The sequence below is a fragment of the Python bivittatus genome, unplaced genomic scaffold (genome assembly GCF_059951505.1).
Source record: "Python bivittatus isolate LINGU-HERP-01145 unplaced genomic scaffold, Pbiv_v1 ctg000980_np1212, whole genome shotgun sequence".
NCBI lineage: Eukaryota > Metazoa > Chordata > Lepidosauria > Squamata > Pythonidae > Python > Python bivittatus.
The window spans coordinates 4,263,716-4,276,974 of NW_028277125.1; the positions used below are offsets into that span (position 1 = coordinate 4,263,716).

The 13,259-nt window shown below is 47.6% G+C and overlaps 1 protein-coding gene across 2 annotated transcripts in view; it reads right to left on the minus strand.

Annotated features, from left to right (window-relative positions):
* LOC103056241 (solute carrier family 12 member 9-like) overlaps positions 1–13,259 on the minus strand; it is a 104,516-nt gene that overhangs the window by 8,493 nt on the left and 82,764 nt on the right. Inside the window, exon 13 of one of the 2 annotated variants that reach the window (XR_015794348.1) lies at positions 7,657–11,643. Coding sequence is in view for 1 of the 2 variants with exons in the window: in XM_088131882.1 (XP_087988008.1) it covers positions 10,844–11,643 (800 nt within the window). In the remaining variant the exon portion in view is untranslated. Of the gene's footprint in view, positions 1–7,117; positions 11,644–13,259 lie in introns of those variants that run through there. The other variant, XM_088131882.1, reaches the window with a different exon arrangement.

The following is a 13,259-nucleotide window of genomic DNA, read 5'->3' on the forward strand; positions in this document are numbered from 1 at the left end:
AACCAGAGCGGGTGTCTTACAGCCAATGGCGGGCCACGAGTGGATTTCAACGCGCTGTTTGCCGACCCCCAAATCGCCCCCAGCCTCTAGAATGAGGGAAGTTGAAATTTTGGAGTGCTTTTTTGGTGTTCGGAGACGTCAAGGGGCAAAAATAGCGCCATGAGAGTTGCATAGGTTTAAAACATTCATTGCATCTCTTCAAAAAACCAACCTCCGGGGTGAGGGGGGGCTCAAGCCGTCTGTCAGCTGGCCAAGGGGAGGGTGCCCCACATGGTAATCATGGTTCGAAGGGATTGTAGAGATCATGTAAACCAGCCCCCACTCTGGGCAAAAACCACTGGCATTTTGTGATGAGGAAAGGAGAAACGGGAGAAGAGACCTGAGGAACATGTGAAGGGCAGGAAGGCGCCATGATTTTGTGTCTGGGTGAGAGAGTACTGTGGGAATTCCCACAATGGGCACCCACCTGCCCTCCTTGAGCAGAAGAAATGCTGTAAAACCATCTTTGTAGAACAGTGTTTCTCACACTTGGCAACTTGAAGACATGTGGACTTCAACTCCCAGAATTCCCCAGCCAGCTATGCTGGCTGGGGAATTCTGGGAGTTGAAGTCCACATGTCTTCAAGTTGCCAAGTGTGAGAAACACTGTTCTACAATGTCCCTGGGTGCAGTTTGAGCCTATCCTCAACTCAGCTTCCTAAACCCTCCAGCGCCCTGATGGCACCGAGGGGTGACTAGATGGGTACATGCGGGGCACTGATCTTAGACTAGCACGCCCTTGTGTGGGGAACAGACGCAAAACCATCTCTTTCCCCACCAAAGAGCTCGCGGCGTCTTCCAGTTCCTCCTAATAGATCATCGACATCATTCCTTTCCTTGTAATGTCATAGTGTCAGCCGGAGCCCACTCGCGCGGCGCAATTGAAGCAAATGCTCTCCATTTGTCTATGTCACAGCCTCTCGGATCCTGGAAAGGGATGATCCTAGGGCTTCCAAATCCACTTTCCCCCTTTTTTTCCAGATTCTATCTCCGCTGCAGAACACAGTGGGTTAAAACGCCACTCTCCCGTGATTGCGCGGAGTCTGGGAAGTTAATTTAATGAAGTGTGAGGCTTTTTATGTGCTTTTAATTACATCATGATAATTAACATGATGGACCCTCAGCCCTGATTACTCCTGCCCTGCACCAGCCAAGCTGCCTGTTTGTAAATATAATTAACCACATCCTGGAATTGCTTCCACCCACACCTGCCGTGCTGTGGAAAATTCTGGCACCGTTACGGTCTTCCCAAAGCCAGATTTCTGTAGAGCGGCAGGCCTGGGGCAAAACAGAGAGATGTATTGGTTCCTCGCCGTCCTTTGAACTTTCCACTGGTTGAACAGGCTGGGTTTGCACAAGAAAACTAGGGTTAGCTGCAAAAAACCCGTCAAGGTTATCCCCTCCCCAGCGTATTATGTTGTGTGAATGCAGCCATTTAGAGAGTTGCCTGGCTAAACATTTTGCACCCTGATCGGCAGGTTTTAAAAAAGGGGGAAGTTCACGAACAAGGACTGAGAGCACTAAAGGAAACTTCTGTGCGCAAAAGGAAGCGTACACCCTGAACGTTGCTGGCAAGAGGTGGTGAGGTGCATGGATCCATGTGCCCCATTTGGGGCTGGCTGGGAACTCTGGGAGGTGTAGTCCAAAAGCCTGCAGATTCCAAAAGCAGGTGAAGACCACCGTAGGACATAAGGCTTAGTTTGTATTCTCGATTCTCAAGCCTTTAAACGTTGATGCCAAGGACCAAATGGGGGGGTTGTGGTGTGCAAGAACATTAGTTCTGTCCCTAAGCTACAAACCAGCCCTCGTATCCAGAGCCATCGCATTGGCAGTGTTCGGAAATGGTCTGTGGGAATGGCCTTGGGAGACTGGAGGGAGAGCCGCAGATTGGACAACCGGCATGTAAAAGGTGTCTCAGCCCACAGAAGGAAAAGGGGCGTGGGAAGTGTTTCAGAAGGGACCCTCCCTAGTTTTCTGGAGAGTAAAAGTGAAGGGAGGGCTACTTTCAGACCTGGAAGGTTGATGTTAGCCCTGCCAGGTAGTCCAGACAAGAAGCACAGCCAGGAGTACTAACTCTACCTTTATTATAAGGTTGCATTAATAAAATCTTGCATGTTTGAAAGTACCCCTCCCTTCCTTCACTTTTACTCTCCAGAAAACTAGGGAGGGTCTCTTCACCACCCCTCCTCTTTTGGACTCAAATTTCATTTATCAGATGATTGTTTAGACTGCGGCTATTCCTCCTGTCTCCCAAGGTCATTCCCACGTACCATTACACATTCACACACCACCTTTACTTGGATAACAAACGAACCCATCTTTCGGGTTCACACAATACGCTGAACTGTATACTCACCAAACGGGGCTGGGCTTGCATAACACACTAACCACAATACCAACAAAATAAACCAGTGCCCGGATTAGCGCTCAGTTTAGCATGTGATACAGTGCAGTTATGTGGATTTTACCTAGCCTGGTTCTGCCTGCTGTGCAGACCCCATTCTTTGTCATCTTTCCAGGCGAAGAGGTAACCTGTGGCTTTTCTTTGAGGGGTGGGTTGGTGAAGGGAAGCGCCATCCGCTCTGGCAAAGAGGAAGGGCATGGGAGCATCCATCCAGTTGATGCACACGGGATGGCATCTTCCTTCGGGTACGGCCAAGGCCCTATGATGGGCCTCTGAAATGCTCCCCTCTTAAGGAAACCCTGCTTCTCTTGCTGCCTTCCTAATGGGAGGGGTTTCCTCTCCCCCAGTGGAAGTTGCTGCATTTCTCCATCAGCTCCAGGGCTAATAGGGAGCTATTCATCAATGCCAAACGTAAAGGGCCCATCCTGGCATGGAAGCCACAGCTAATATATTTCTCTGCCATCCTGGCAGCCCCTGGCCCCCTCCCCCCAATCAATAGAGCTGTGCTCAATAGCAAAATGAATCGTGTCACTCCGATGGTTATCGGGGGAGGAAATTGCTAGCTTAAATGACAGGGTCACTCAGCGCCCTTGCCTGATTCCCATCAACCAGTCCCCTCGCCTCCATCTGGGAGACTTCTCCCCATGATACCTGGTGTGTGTGTCTCTGTGTGTGTGTCAGGTGCAGAATGGCAGGGTTGCAGCATCTCATTCTCTGTATCTATAGCCTACTATAACAAAGCTAAATAAGAAAAATGGACACTGCACACTGGATAGTAGGTACCGAACATTCCACTTGAGAGCAGGAGCAGTCTACCTGGGCAGGTAAAGTATAGAATATCAACAACAGCTGGGTATGTTCAGAAACCATTTAATTCATATCAATAAACTGTTGTACCCTTGTCCCAGATCTTACCAGCCATGCACAAATGAACTATTTGTGTAGAACTCAAGGATGGGTAACTGATCATTTCAGTTTCTTATTTCTCCAGTCTTACATTTGTTCTACCCCACTTTAACATCGGCTCACCCATCCTTTTTGCAGGTAGTCCTTGACTTATGACCATTCATTCAGTGACCATTCCAAGTTACAGACACACTGAAAAAAGGGACTTATGGCTGGTGCTTGAAGTTACGGTCATTGCAGTGCCCCTGCGGTCATGTGATAAAAATTCAAGCACTTGGCAGCCCACCTGCACTTATGACTGCAGGGGTGCTTCAACTCCCCCCACCTGCCCATCTTCCCCCATCTATGCCCTTTTGCCCCCCTACCACCCTGCGCTCCAGTGCCCCAACTGACTTTTGCTGTTTTCTTGCTCCTGCTAAGGGTTTTGGCTGTGGGGGTGGGGGGGAGCCCAAAGCAGCTCCAGAGCCGCAGTGCGCCAAAATGCCCCTTTGCGCCACACTCCTGGGCAGGGCAGAGCTGGGCTTTTGCTTCATGCTGCTGGGAGGGACCAAGACCAGAATGGCTTGGATTGGGATGGGTCCTTGCTTAACGACCTGCAATTCTCGGTTAACGACAACCGCAGGGACTGCCGGAATTGTGCTTGCTAAGCGATGCAGTCACGTGACATCTCGCTTTATGACCGCATTGCTTAGCGACAGAAATTCTGGACCCAGTTGTGGTGGTAAATCGAGGACTACTGGTAAATGCTTTATGAAAACCGATTCAGATTTTTGCCACATTTCTCTTATGATGCAGACAACCCTGTGAAAAAGTATTCACACCATTTTGGAGATTTTCTAAACATTTACACATCTTTGTCACTTAGTGTTACTACACTTTGGTGTGAATCCTAATGAAGAAAGGACGTTTAATGCCTGTTCTTTTTATTCTCCCAAATAAAGTCATCCAACACGTGATGTGCCATCGGGAAAAAATAATTGTCTCTCTAGTGCAATCCACACAATGGACTAACTATGGCCAGTTGTATTGTAGGGGCTAATTTGGGCCAGTCCAGCCATATCGTCCTTCTGTCTGCCCATCCATCTATCATCTTTGCATCTTACAAACTTTGGCTGCTTTCACCACAGTCAAGTTCTCACCACATAAGATTCTAGAACAGTGTTTCTCAACCTTGGGAACCTTAAGATGTATGGACTTCAACTCCCAGAATTTCCCAGCCAGCCTTGCCTCATGCCTTACTCCACATGTCTTACTCAAAAGACTTCCATAAATATCCCATTGATGCCTCTCTGTCTGGAAAAGGTTACACAACCATTTTAAAGTTTGGGGAAGAAGAGTTGGGTCAATATAGCCAGGGAATCTTCTCAGGGATGGCTGTCCTGTCAAGGTCATTCTAAGAGTGTGGCATAAATTGTCCAGAAAGTCAGAAAAAACCCCCAAAAAACTCAACCCCTGGAAGAGTGCCTAGGATTCTGCAGGCTCTCTTCCTTCACCAAATCAGTGTGACTCCATATCAGAAAAACCCTGGATAAAAGTTGAATTCATCGTTCTCTCAGAAGACCACCAATCCTCATCTCAAGTTGCCAAAACACACCTGGAAAAAAAGGGGGGGGGCTACAATTGCATGATCATGGCCACCACCTTGACGCTTTTGACCTCCCCTGGGAGGACTGCTGTAGGCCTTGTTCAAGATCCTCCATCTCCTCATTTCTCATTATTCTAAACGTCTCTTTGCTATCCTCCAGCACACATACATGTAAAAAAAAATGCCACCAAAATCCAAGACTTTGGTACATGCTTATAACATGCCCTCAAGTTGGTGTCAATGCTTAGCGATCTCATAGATTCTTTCCATACACTCTTAAGCTGGTATTTATTTCTAACCTGGGATGCAAATTGTTGTGGCTAAGGACCCTCCACTCTCCCCCACCCTGGTCATCTCTCACCTCTTCTTTTCAAAGCCCTAACCCCAGAAAGAATGATTCCCAATCTTGCCTTCTGCCCACATCAAATGTTAAACCTCAGCCTTAGGGTAGTACAGAACTGCCAGCCCAATTTAGGGCTGGACAAACATCTTTGGGGGCAACTGGCTTGTCTTGCTCCCCTTAAATGTTACTGTTAACTGCTTTGGGGGTTTCCAAGAAGATGAGAAGCAGGATGCAGAGGATTAAAATAAACAGCATGGAGACCAAAGGATCAGCTCTGGCAGCTTTGCTGGTCCTATGATTGAAAGCTCACGTCCTCTAAGATGATGATGCTTTAAGTTCCAAGTCAAACAACAAACTGGTGTCCAAGTCAGATGATGATTGACAGAGATAGACAGACAGACAGACATTCAGCCTTCCTCACTGTGGCATCCTCCAGATGTTTTGGGACTACCACTCCCAGCTGGTTGGGGATTATGGGCATCAAGGTCCTCCGTGTCTTGAGGGTTCTGCATGGAGGTGGTTGAATTTGTATCCCTGAATGTAAATGGGGACTTGTTTGCATGGCAGAGCAAGATCTTGTCTTTCTTCCAATCCTTTCCTTGTCCAATGGTTGTATTTGAAGTAGTTTTATCATCAGCGTAAATGGCTCCATTGTGCAAATCAATTACTGACAATAGTCATGGTTTTGAAAGAGGTGGGAACTGCTGTCTGAATCTGCCCCCAGCCTGGCTATGGTACAGGAGATGCAAGGACCAACAGATGCTTCTTCTGGAGCTGAGGAGGAGGAGGGGAAATATGTGGGCCCACTCCTGAGGGTCTGAAAGAGTCTGTCTAGAAACAAGTGTGTGGCTGTTTTCATCCACAGTGTTGGGAGGGCCAGAACTGTGTGACTAAACCCAGCCCTGTGCCTGGCTTCTTCTGTATTAAGAGGAGCCCCAATCGCCCCACAGTTGCAAAGGGGGGGCAAAGAGAGGCTGAGCACGAGGCCTTCCTCAATTCTCTAGCTGCAGTTTCCAAAGAGCCACGCAGCTAAGTTGGGCCACCCAAAGCTTTTGCCAGTTCTGCAGAAGGGTGCAATTGAATGGTCGCGCACGTAGCCCAGTTGCTAAAGTACTTTTCTAATGCAACACATCCCCCATTGTTACTCGGTGCTGGGAATCCAGATATCCCTTCCCTCCCACACACGGAAGCACCAATTCCCTTACGTGGGGAAGGCGTACTAAGAACACTGTATTGGCCCCAAGTTTGATTGCTATTAATTTTACAGACTACTGTGGTTGCCAATGTTGATCATGGTGGTGATGAAGATTTTAAATGTGTGCTCCGTTTCAGTACGATGTGAAGATTGAAGCCCTGCCCACGCAACTCACACACTCTCTCTCGCACACACAGACCTGCACACACCAGTGCCTGCAGGCGATGCGGCAGTGGGTTGAGAGCTGAATCCATCTTAGTTTCAGGAACAGGTTGCCCCATCTTTAGCTGCGGTCACCGCAATCCAACGTTTCCTACACTGGTGACCAGCTTCTGTCCTCCCCAGTATCGTGACCTTCCACAACACAGGACTCAGCGATCAGAGGGGGCTGGGGGGGCAGCATATCTGAGGCTGCCCTCCAGATTTTTGCAGGGTGGTTTACAGCAGAAAACCCCTTCAGGGTTTGAACCACGAGGGGAGTGTGCCCTTTTGCACAAGCAGGCAGGTTAGGTTAGAGCTGGAAGATTTTCCCCCATGAATGCCCCCCATGAGGTTCTAACCCAGTTTTTTTCAACCTTGGCAACTTTAAGATGTGTGGACTTCAACTCCCAGAATTCCCCAGCCAGCCCTGCTGGCTGGGGAATTTTGGGAGGTGAAGTCCACACATCTTAAAGTTGCCAAGGTTGAAAAAAGCTGTTCTAACCCTTCTTTGTGAACCTAGGGGGGAATCCTAGACCCTTGAGGCCATCCAGCCTAACGTCCTCTTCAGTACAAGGACCCAAATTAATGCATTCCCCACCACAGCTGTCCAGCCTCCATGGAAACACGCCCAACAAAAGGGACCCCACGCCCCTCTGGGTAACTAGTTCTAGGGCCAAACGTCCTGGAAGTTTTTCCTAACATTCAACAGAAATTTGCCTTCTTGTAACTTAAATCCATTGTATTCCCTCCTTGCGCTCTGCAGCAAGAGCAGTCTGGGTCTCCTACGTAAAGGTGCTTCAGAGGTGGTGGAGGCATCTTGGCTGCATCCATCGGCAGGTCCTCGAGGGAGCTCTTTCTTTTGCATCACTGGCTCTTTACTCACTCTGTAACTGCAACTCCTATTTTCCTGAGCCCCCCCAGCTGCTGTATGAGCCTAGAAAAAGGTATCCCCCCCCCGTTATATTTTCGTAAGGCTCACTTACTCTTCTCCATTGATTAGGATGATCCTCTTGTGCCTTCCTCCAATTTCCTCCAGAAAATTGTCAGCAAGACAAGTCAGGAATTTCCTGGAAAGACCATGCTTGGCAGAGTTTGTCTCCCAACAGATGTCGGAGTAATTAAAGTCTTCCATTGCAACGACTTCATGCCTCTTTGAAAGGTCTGCAGTTTGCTTTTGGAAGGCAGCAACCACCTCTTCTCCTCGGCTGGGCGCGTTAGAGCAGACACTAACCACAAGATTCCTTTTATTCGTTCCTCTGCTTACTTTCACCCAGATGCTCCCTACAGCATTGCCAAGTTCATTCATTAGGTGAACACGGATGCTCAAGCAAAAGAGGAAGTCAGTCCTGCCTTCTCCTGGTTTCAGCATTAAAGGCATTTGCACTGTTGACAACTGAGAATGGGTGAAATCCCTTCAAGTCACAGGTGGGTCACTGGCAACGTGGACAGAATTCTAACTCATCCCCAACCCGGCACCCTTTAGAGGGTTGGGGGCTACAAGTCCCATACTCTTTGGTGTGGTGATAAGAATGGAAGTCCTGGAAAGCATTGGGTTGGGGAAGTTTGGCTGAGTTCTCAGAACCTCTTAACCTGTTTAGTGGATTAAACCATATTCTGGGAATCACACCAGACATTAAACCAGTGTTTTTCAAACTGGTTAACTTTAAGGTGTATAGACTTCAACCAACTGGCTGGGGAATTCTGGGAGTTAAAGTCCATACATCTTAGAGTTGCCAAGTTTGAAAAACACTGCATTAAACCATAGACTGACCAAATGTATGTCACATACCTCTCTCCAGAACAAAATGCCAACATCCAAGGTTAAAACTCACCAAATTTGGATGTTGTTTGCATGGTGCTGTGAGGTCTTTAAATTAACTTGGTTACCTGAGCTGACTATATCCCACCATTTCTATTATTAAAGGTTAAAATCCCTGGACATTCTCCCCACGTTTCCTTGACATGTCCTGTGGCATCAGCAAGGGACACCCCATGAGAAAAAGTGGCCAGGCTTAAGGTAAGCCTACCTTAGCAGGTAACTATGACACCCATCACTGAATAGTGACCATTTTCTATGTACCTCTCCCATCAGCAGAGAAAGAGGAATCTGTGGGTGGTACCACTTGGGAGACCTCATGTGAAAGAAAGCTCTTGGGGAAGGAAAAGCAAGTCAAGACTGCAATTCTTGGGAACCAACCTCAGCAAGGTATGTTCAATTAGCCAATGACTGATTATGTGCCATAAAGTCTTTTTTGACACCTAGTGACTAAAGATCCATGACGATCTGTCCCTAACCTGGTCTTTCAGGTCTTCCAGTGGTGCCCCCATCGCCACTATAACTGAGTCCATCCCCCTTGCTGCTGGTCATCCTCTCCTTCCTTCCTTCCTTCCTTCCTTCCTTCCTTCCTTCCTTCCTTCCTTCCTTCCTTCCTTCCTTCCTTCCTTCAACCGCTGTCTCCCCCTCCTTCCACCTTTCCCAGCATCAGAGCCTTCTCCAGAGAGCTGGGTTTTCACAGAATGTGTGCAAAGTAGGATCATTTGAGCCTGGTCATTTGTGCCCCGAGGGAGAACTCTGGGTTGATTTGTTCGACAATCCACTATTTTGTTTTCTTGGCTGTCCATGACATTCTTAGGAGTCTTCTCCAACACCAAAGTTTGAAAGCATCAATATTCTTCCTATCCTACTTCTTCAAAGTCCGTTGAACTGGCCAATATCAGGAGTAAGTTCTAAGTGGAAAGCAAATTGAAGGAGGATCCAGTCCAAATACCAGGAACAGCTTTCCCCAACTTGTTTCTCTATAGCTATTTGGGACTGCATCTCCCAACTCTGAACACATGGATGTGACATATCTTGGAAGGTAACTTTTGGCTTACAGAAAATCCCACCATCAGTCCCAACTGGATGGTTTGCATTACTGTAAGGTGACTCTGTGAGTTCTCAGCCACCTGGGACTGGCGCTAACAACGGTGCTTCAGTGTTTCCTGTTAGGGCCTGGCTGGATAAGCTACTGTAGATCTGCTGAGCAATTTCTGGAGCAAAAAGGAACACATTTAACCTGGCCAGCCATCAACCCAGCGAAATCTTCTACTAGTGGTTCAGGCAACTCAAGAGCATGCTAACTGGGCCAAAACAAGAACAAAACAGCGGCAGTGTTGGGTATCTCATAAACGTTACCCTATTCTTACTAGTCCTTCTCAACTGGACAGGCAGGCCACAGAATACGGCTGAATAGCTGGGTCACTGTAGCTACTCTGTATTGGGGAGGTGCTTTTTCAGACACTCTTCTTTTCCACCTCTTTTTCTTAGAGGACTAACTAGGCAAAATGGGTCAACCAACTTGATTTATGAGGCTCTACAACTCATTAGCCTCCACATTGACCTAGTTAAGTGTGTTGTGGGAGCCAGGCCATGGAATGGAAGAGTCAGGTATGATTACCTATTTTTTTTCCCCCACTCTTGCACCCACGAATGGATCCAATACTCAAAACAACCCACTTGCTAGGATTGGAAGCAATCGCACAAACGTGTGGAAATTGCATTTGCTACACCGCAAAAGCAGCATTTGTTACACATCAGAGCTCAGGGATCAGTTTTTCACTCTTCAGTAGGATGACCACAGCACTGCTGTTGGTGATGGACCCTTTGGTTCTGATACCTATGGAAATAAGGAACACCTCCCAGGCTATCACCATAGCTTTAAATCCAACAATGCCACCTTTAATTTTGCTCCCATTTCTACAAGTGTCAAAAGAAAGGCAGCTGTCACAGAGTTTCCAAAGCCACAGACTCCAAAGAACCTTCTAGCTGTCAAACTCCCAAGGTGAAGGACCCAGACTCAGTTTCATATTCTTTGGGGTTACAAGCAGCTCTGCTGGGAGTTCAGAGAAATGGCAGGGAGAAGGCACTTGGTGGGAACAGTTTGCTCTTGGCGATGGAACTGAGCTGGGCACCAGCCCCGCTGCACAGTTGCTGTGCTTGGGAGGAATTGCAGCACCTGAGCCTGGGAAGAAAAGGTCAGGGAGGTGAACAGACCCAACTTCAGCCAAGCCAACAGTGGAATGCTGCTGGCTGATCTTCAGCTCACCTTCACCTCATTCCTGAAGGTCACCTGGCCTGGTGTTCCATCAACCACCAACCCTTGCCCATAGTGGACAACCAACAACCCTGGTTTACAGCTGAGTGCTAGTAACAGCACTCACCCCATGCACCAGCAGTGTGGGCCCCAGTCCGTGGGTGAGGATCTCGAGCTGCTCCAAGTACCTGGGGTATAAATTGGTGTCTGCGGGGGGACGGGGCAAGTAAAGGAAGCGGACGGTAGGGGTAGAAGTCTGCTGGAGAATCAACTGGTTAACTGCTGTCAGGTACTCATCGGAAACTGAAGTGATGTTGCTAGGGAAGTTGAGGGCATTGTCTGCAGTGTCCTCCTGGCGACTGTGCCAGTGGAGGGCAACCACGTTGTCCCACAGCACGATCTGGATCTCCGCTTGGATGCGCAAGTCCTTCAGAAGCTGCCGCAACTTGTCCTCCTGGCCCTGGGGCCTGGTGCAACTCTCCACACACAGGAAGAGGCGCAAGCGGGCCCGGTGCCACGTCCGAGTCATGGCGAGGACACAGGCCATCTGTAGCAAGAAGAGGCTGCTGGTGTCTACGTAACGGGCACTATCAGGGCGCAGCAGGTTGATGGGCCAGACGTCGATAAGAGGCTGAGCTCGCCACCCAAAGCTTTGAGGCAGTTTGAGTTCCTCAAAGTAGCGGGCCAGAAGGACGTTGCGCAGCATCTTCATGGCATCGCAGATCATGGCCACGTACTCCCAGGAAGAGAGTTGCTTGGGGCCCCTAGAACTCCAGGCAGGAGGGAAATCGTGCCAAATTGCCTCTTCTCCGCTGAAGGCTGTGCTTTGGGACAGATTGTCCTGGGAGGCTGTGTTGTCATAGAACCCCAGAGCTATGGTGTTAGGCCTCATGCCTCCTGGATGAGAAGAAGACAGACAAAGAGCTGGATTGTATTAAATATGAATGTTAAAAGAGGTGTGTGGAGTGGTGGCTGTGGAAGAGTACACCCCAATGCGCACCCAGAGAGTGGGAGTCTAAATTTCTCCAATAACTTTATCCAGTGTATGCAGTTTAGCTCAAAATGGGGGCCACAAAATAGGACAGAGTTTTATATTTCCTTGTCCAGCAATGGCTAGAAGATCTGGAATCACACAATGCGCTTACCTTGGTTCCTGAACTCACCCATTTCAGTGCAAAACCCACTGAGCCATAAGCTAAAAAAAGAGGCAGCGTTTTCATAGCACGGTAAACCATAAAAGACCCCAAGCCTGATCAAAACTAACTAAGCTCAGGAAGTTGGGCCAAAGTTGCCAGTGTGTTTTTAATGGATTTGGGTGAATGGGCTATATGGATATAGACATTCAATCAGACTATTGGTCCACCAGTATGATCTACCTGGACTAGAAGTGGTCCTCTAAGGACTCTTTCTCAGCTCCACCTGCAGCTCTAACAAGCTTCAAACCTTGTACATGCACATGGTGTGCGCTATCAATGAACTATGATTCCTTTCCATAAAGCATATTGATTTCTATTTAGTAACATGCCCCGAAAAGCTGGAACCTTACACTGGAATGGCCTGCTTACTAAGGCAATGATCCATCTACTCTGGCCATGGTCCTCCAAGGCAGGACGAGGGACCTTGGACCTTCTTAACTACAACTCCCATCATCCTTTAACACCAGCCATGCTGCTTGGGGCTCTGGGAGGAGTTCAGCAACAGCTGGAGAGTCCTCAGAGAGGAAATGAAATGTTGAGAATAAACCTGGCAGCTTGGGGGCATAATTAATAGGCACTCTGAGGAATAACTGAGGTTGAGATCTGCCCCACGTGTCTAGAAACCAGCCTGACTTTAACTCCTTAGATGAAAGCGGAATCAGAATGCAGATCCTTCCATTTTTGCATTTTTCTGAATTTTAGGGTGCTTTTTGGCTCAGAACATGAGCAAAATGCATTTAAAAAGACATTGCTTAAATTGAAATTCAGGCAGAAATGTGTAGTTTAGAATATAATTATATGGATGGATGGATGGATGGATGGATGGATGGATGGATGGATGGATGATTTTTTATGGCCAGTGACCACTACAGAAAAAAGAAAGAAAGAAAAAGAAGTGCAACAAATGTAACAAAACTTCCATGTGTATGTAGGTAAGTAAACAAGTTGGTAAATTTAAGATAAATAAAAGTTATAAGTATAAAAACTGTAAATCCTATCAAGCTAATCTAAATAATCAAGCCTACAAAACCTATTATCTATGAAACTTGCCTGCCTTAATTTTCCAAGGCTATAAAAAAGATTAAACCAAGAAAAGTACCAGGACCAGATGGATTTCCAGGTTCTTATTACAAGTGCTTTGAGGATGAACTTTTACAGCCCCTCCAAAATACGACGAACTCCATCCTACAGGCAGGCAAGATGCTAACTTAGCACTAATGCCTAAAGAGGGGCAAGATTTAACTTCAGCTAAAAATTACAGACCCATATCATTACGGAATAATGATTATAAGTTATTTCCAATGATTCCAGCAGATA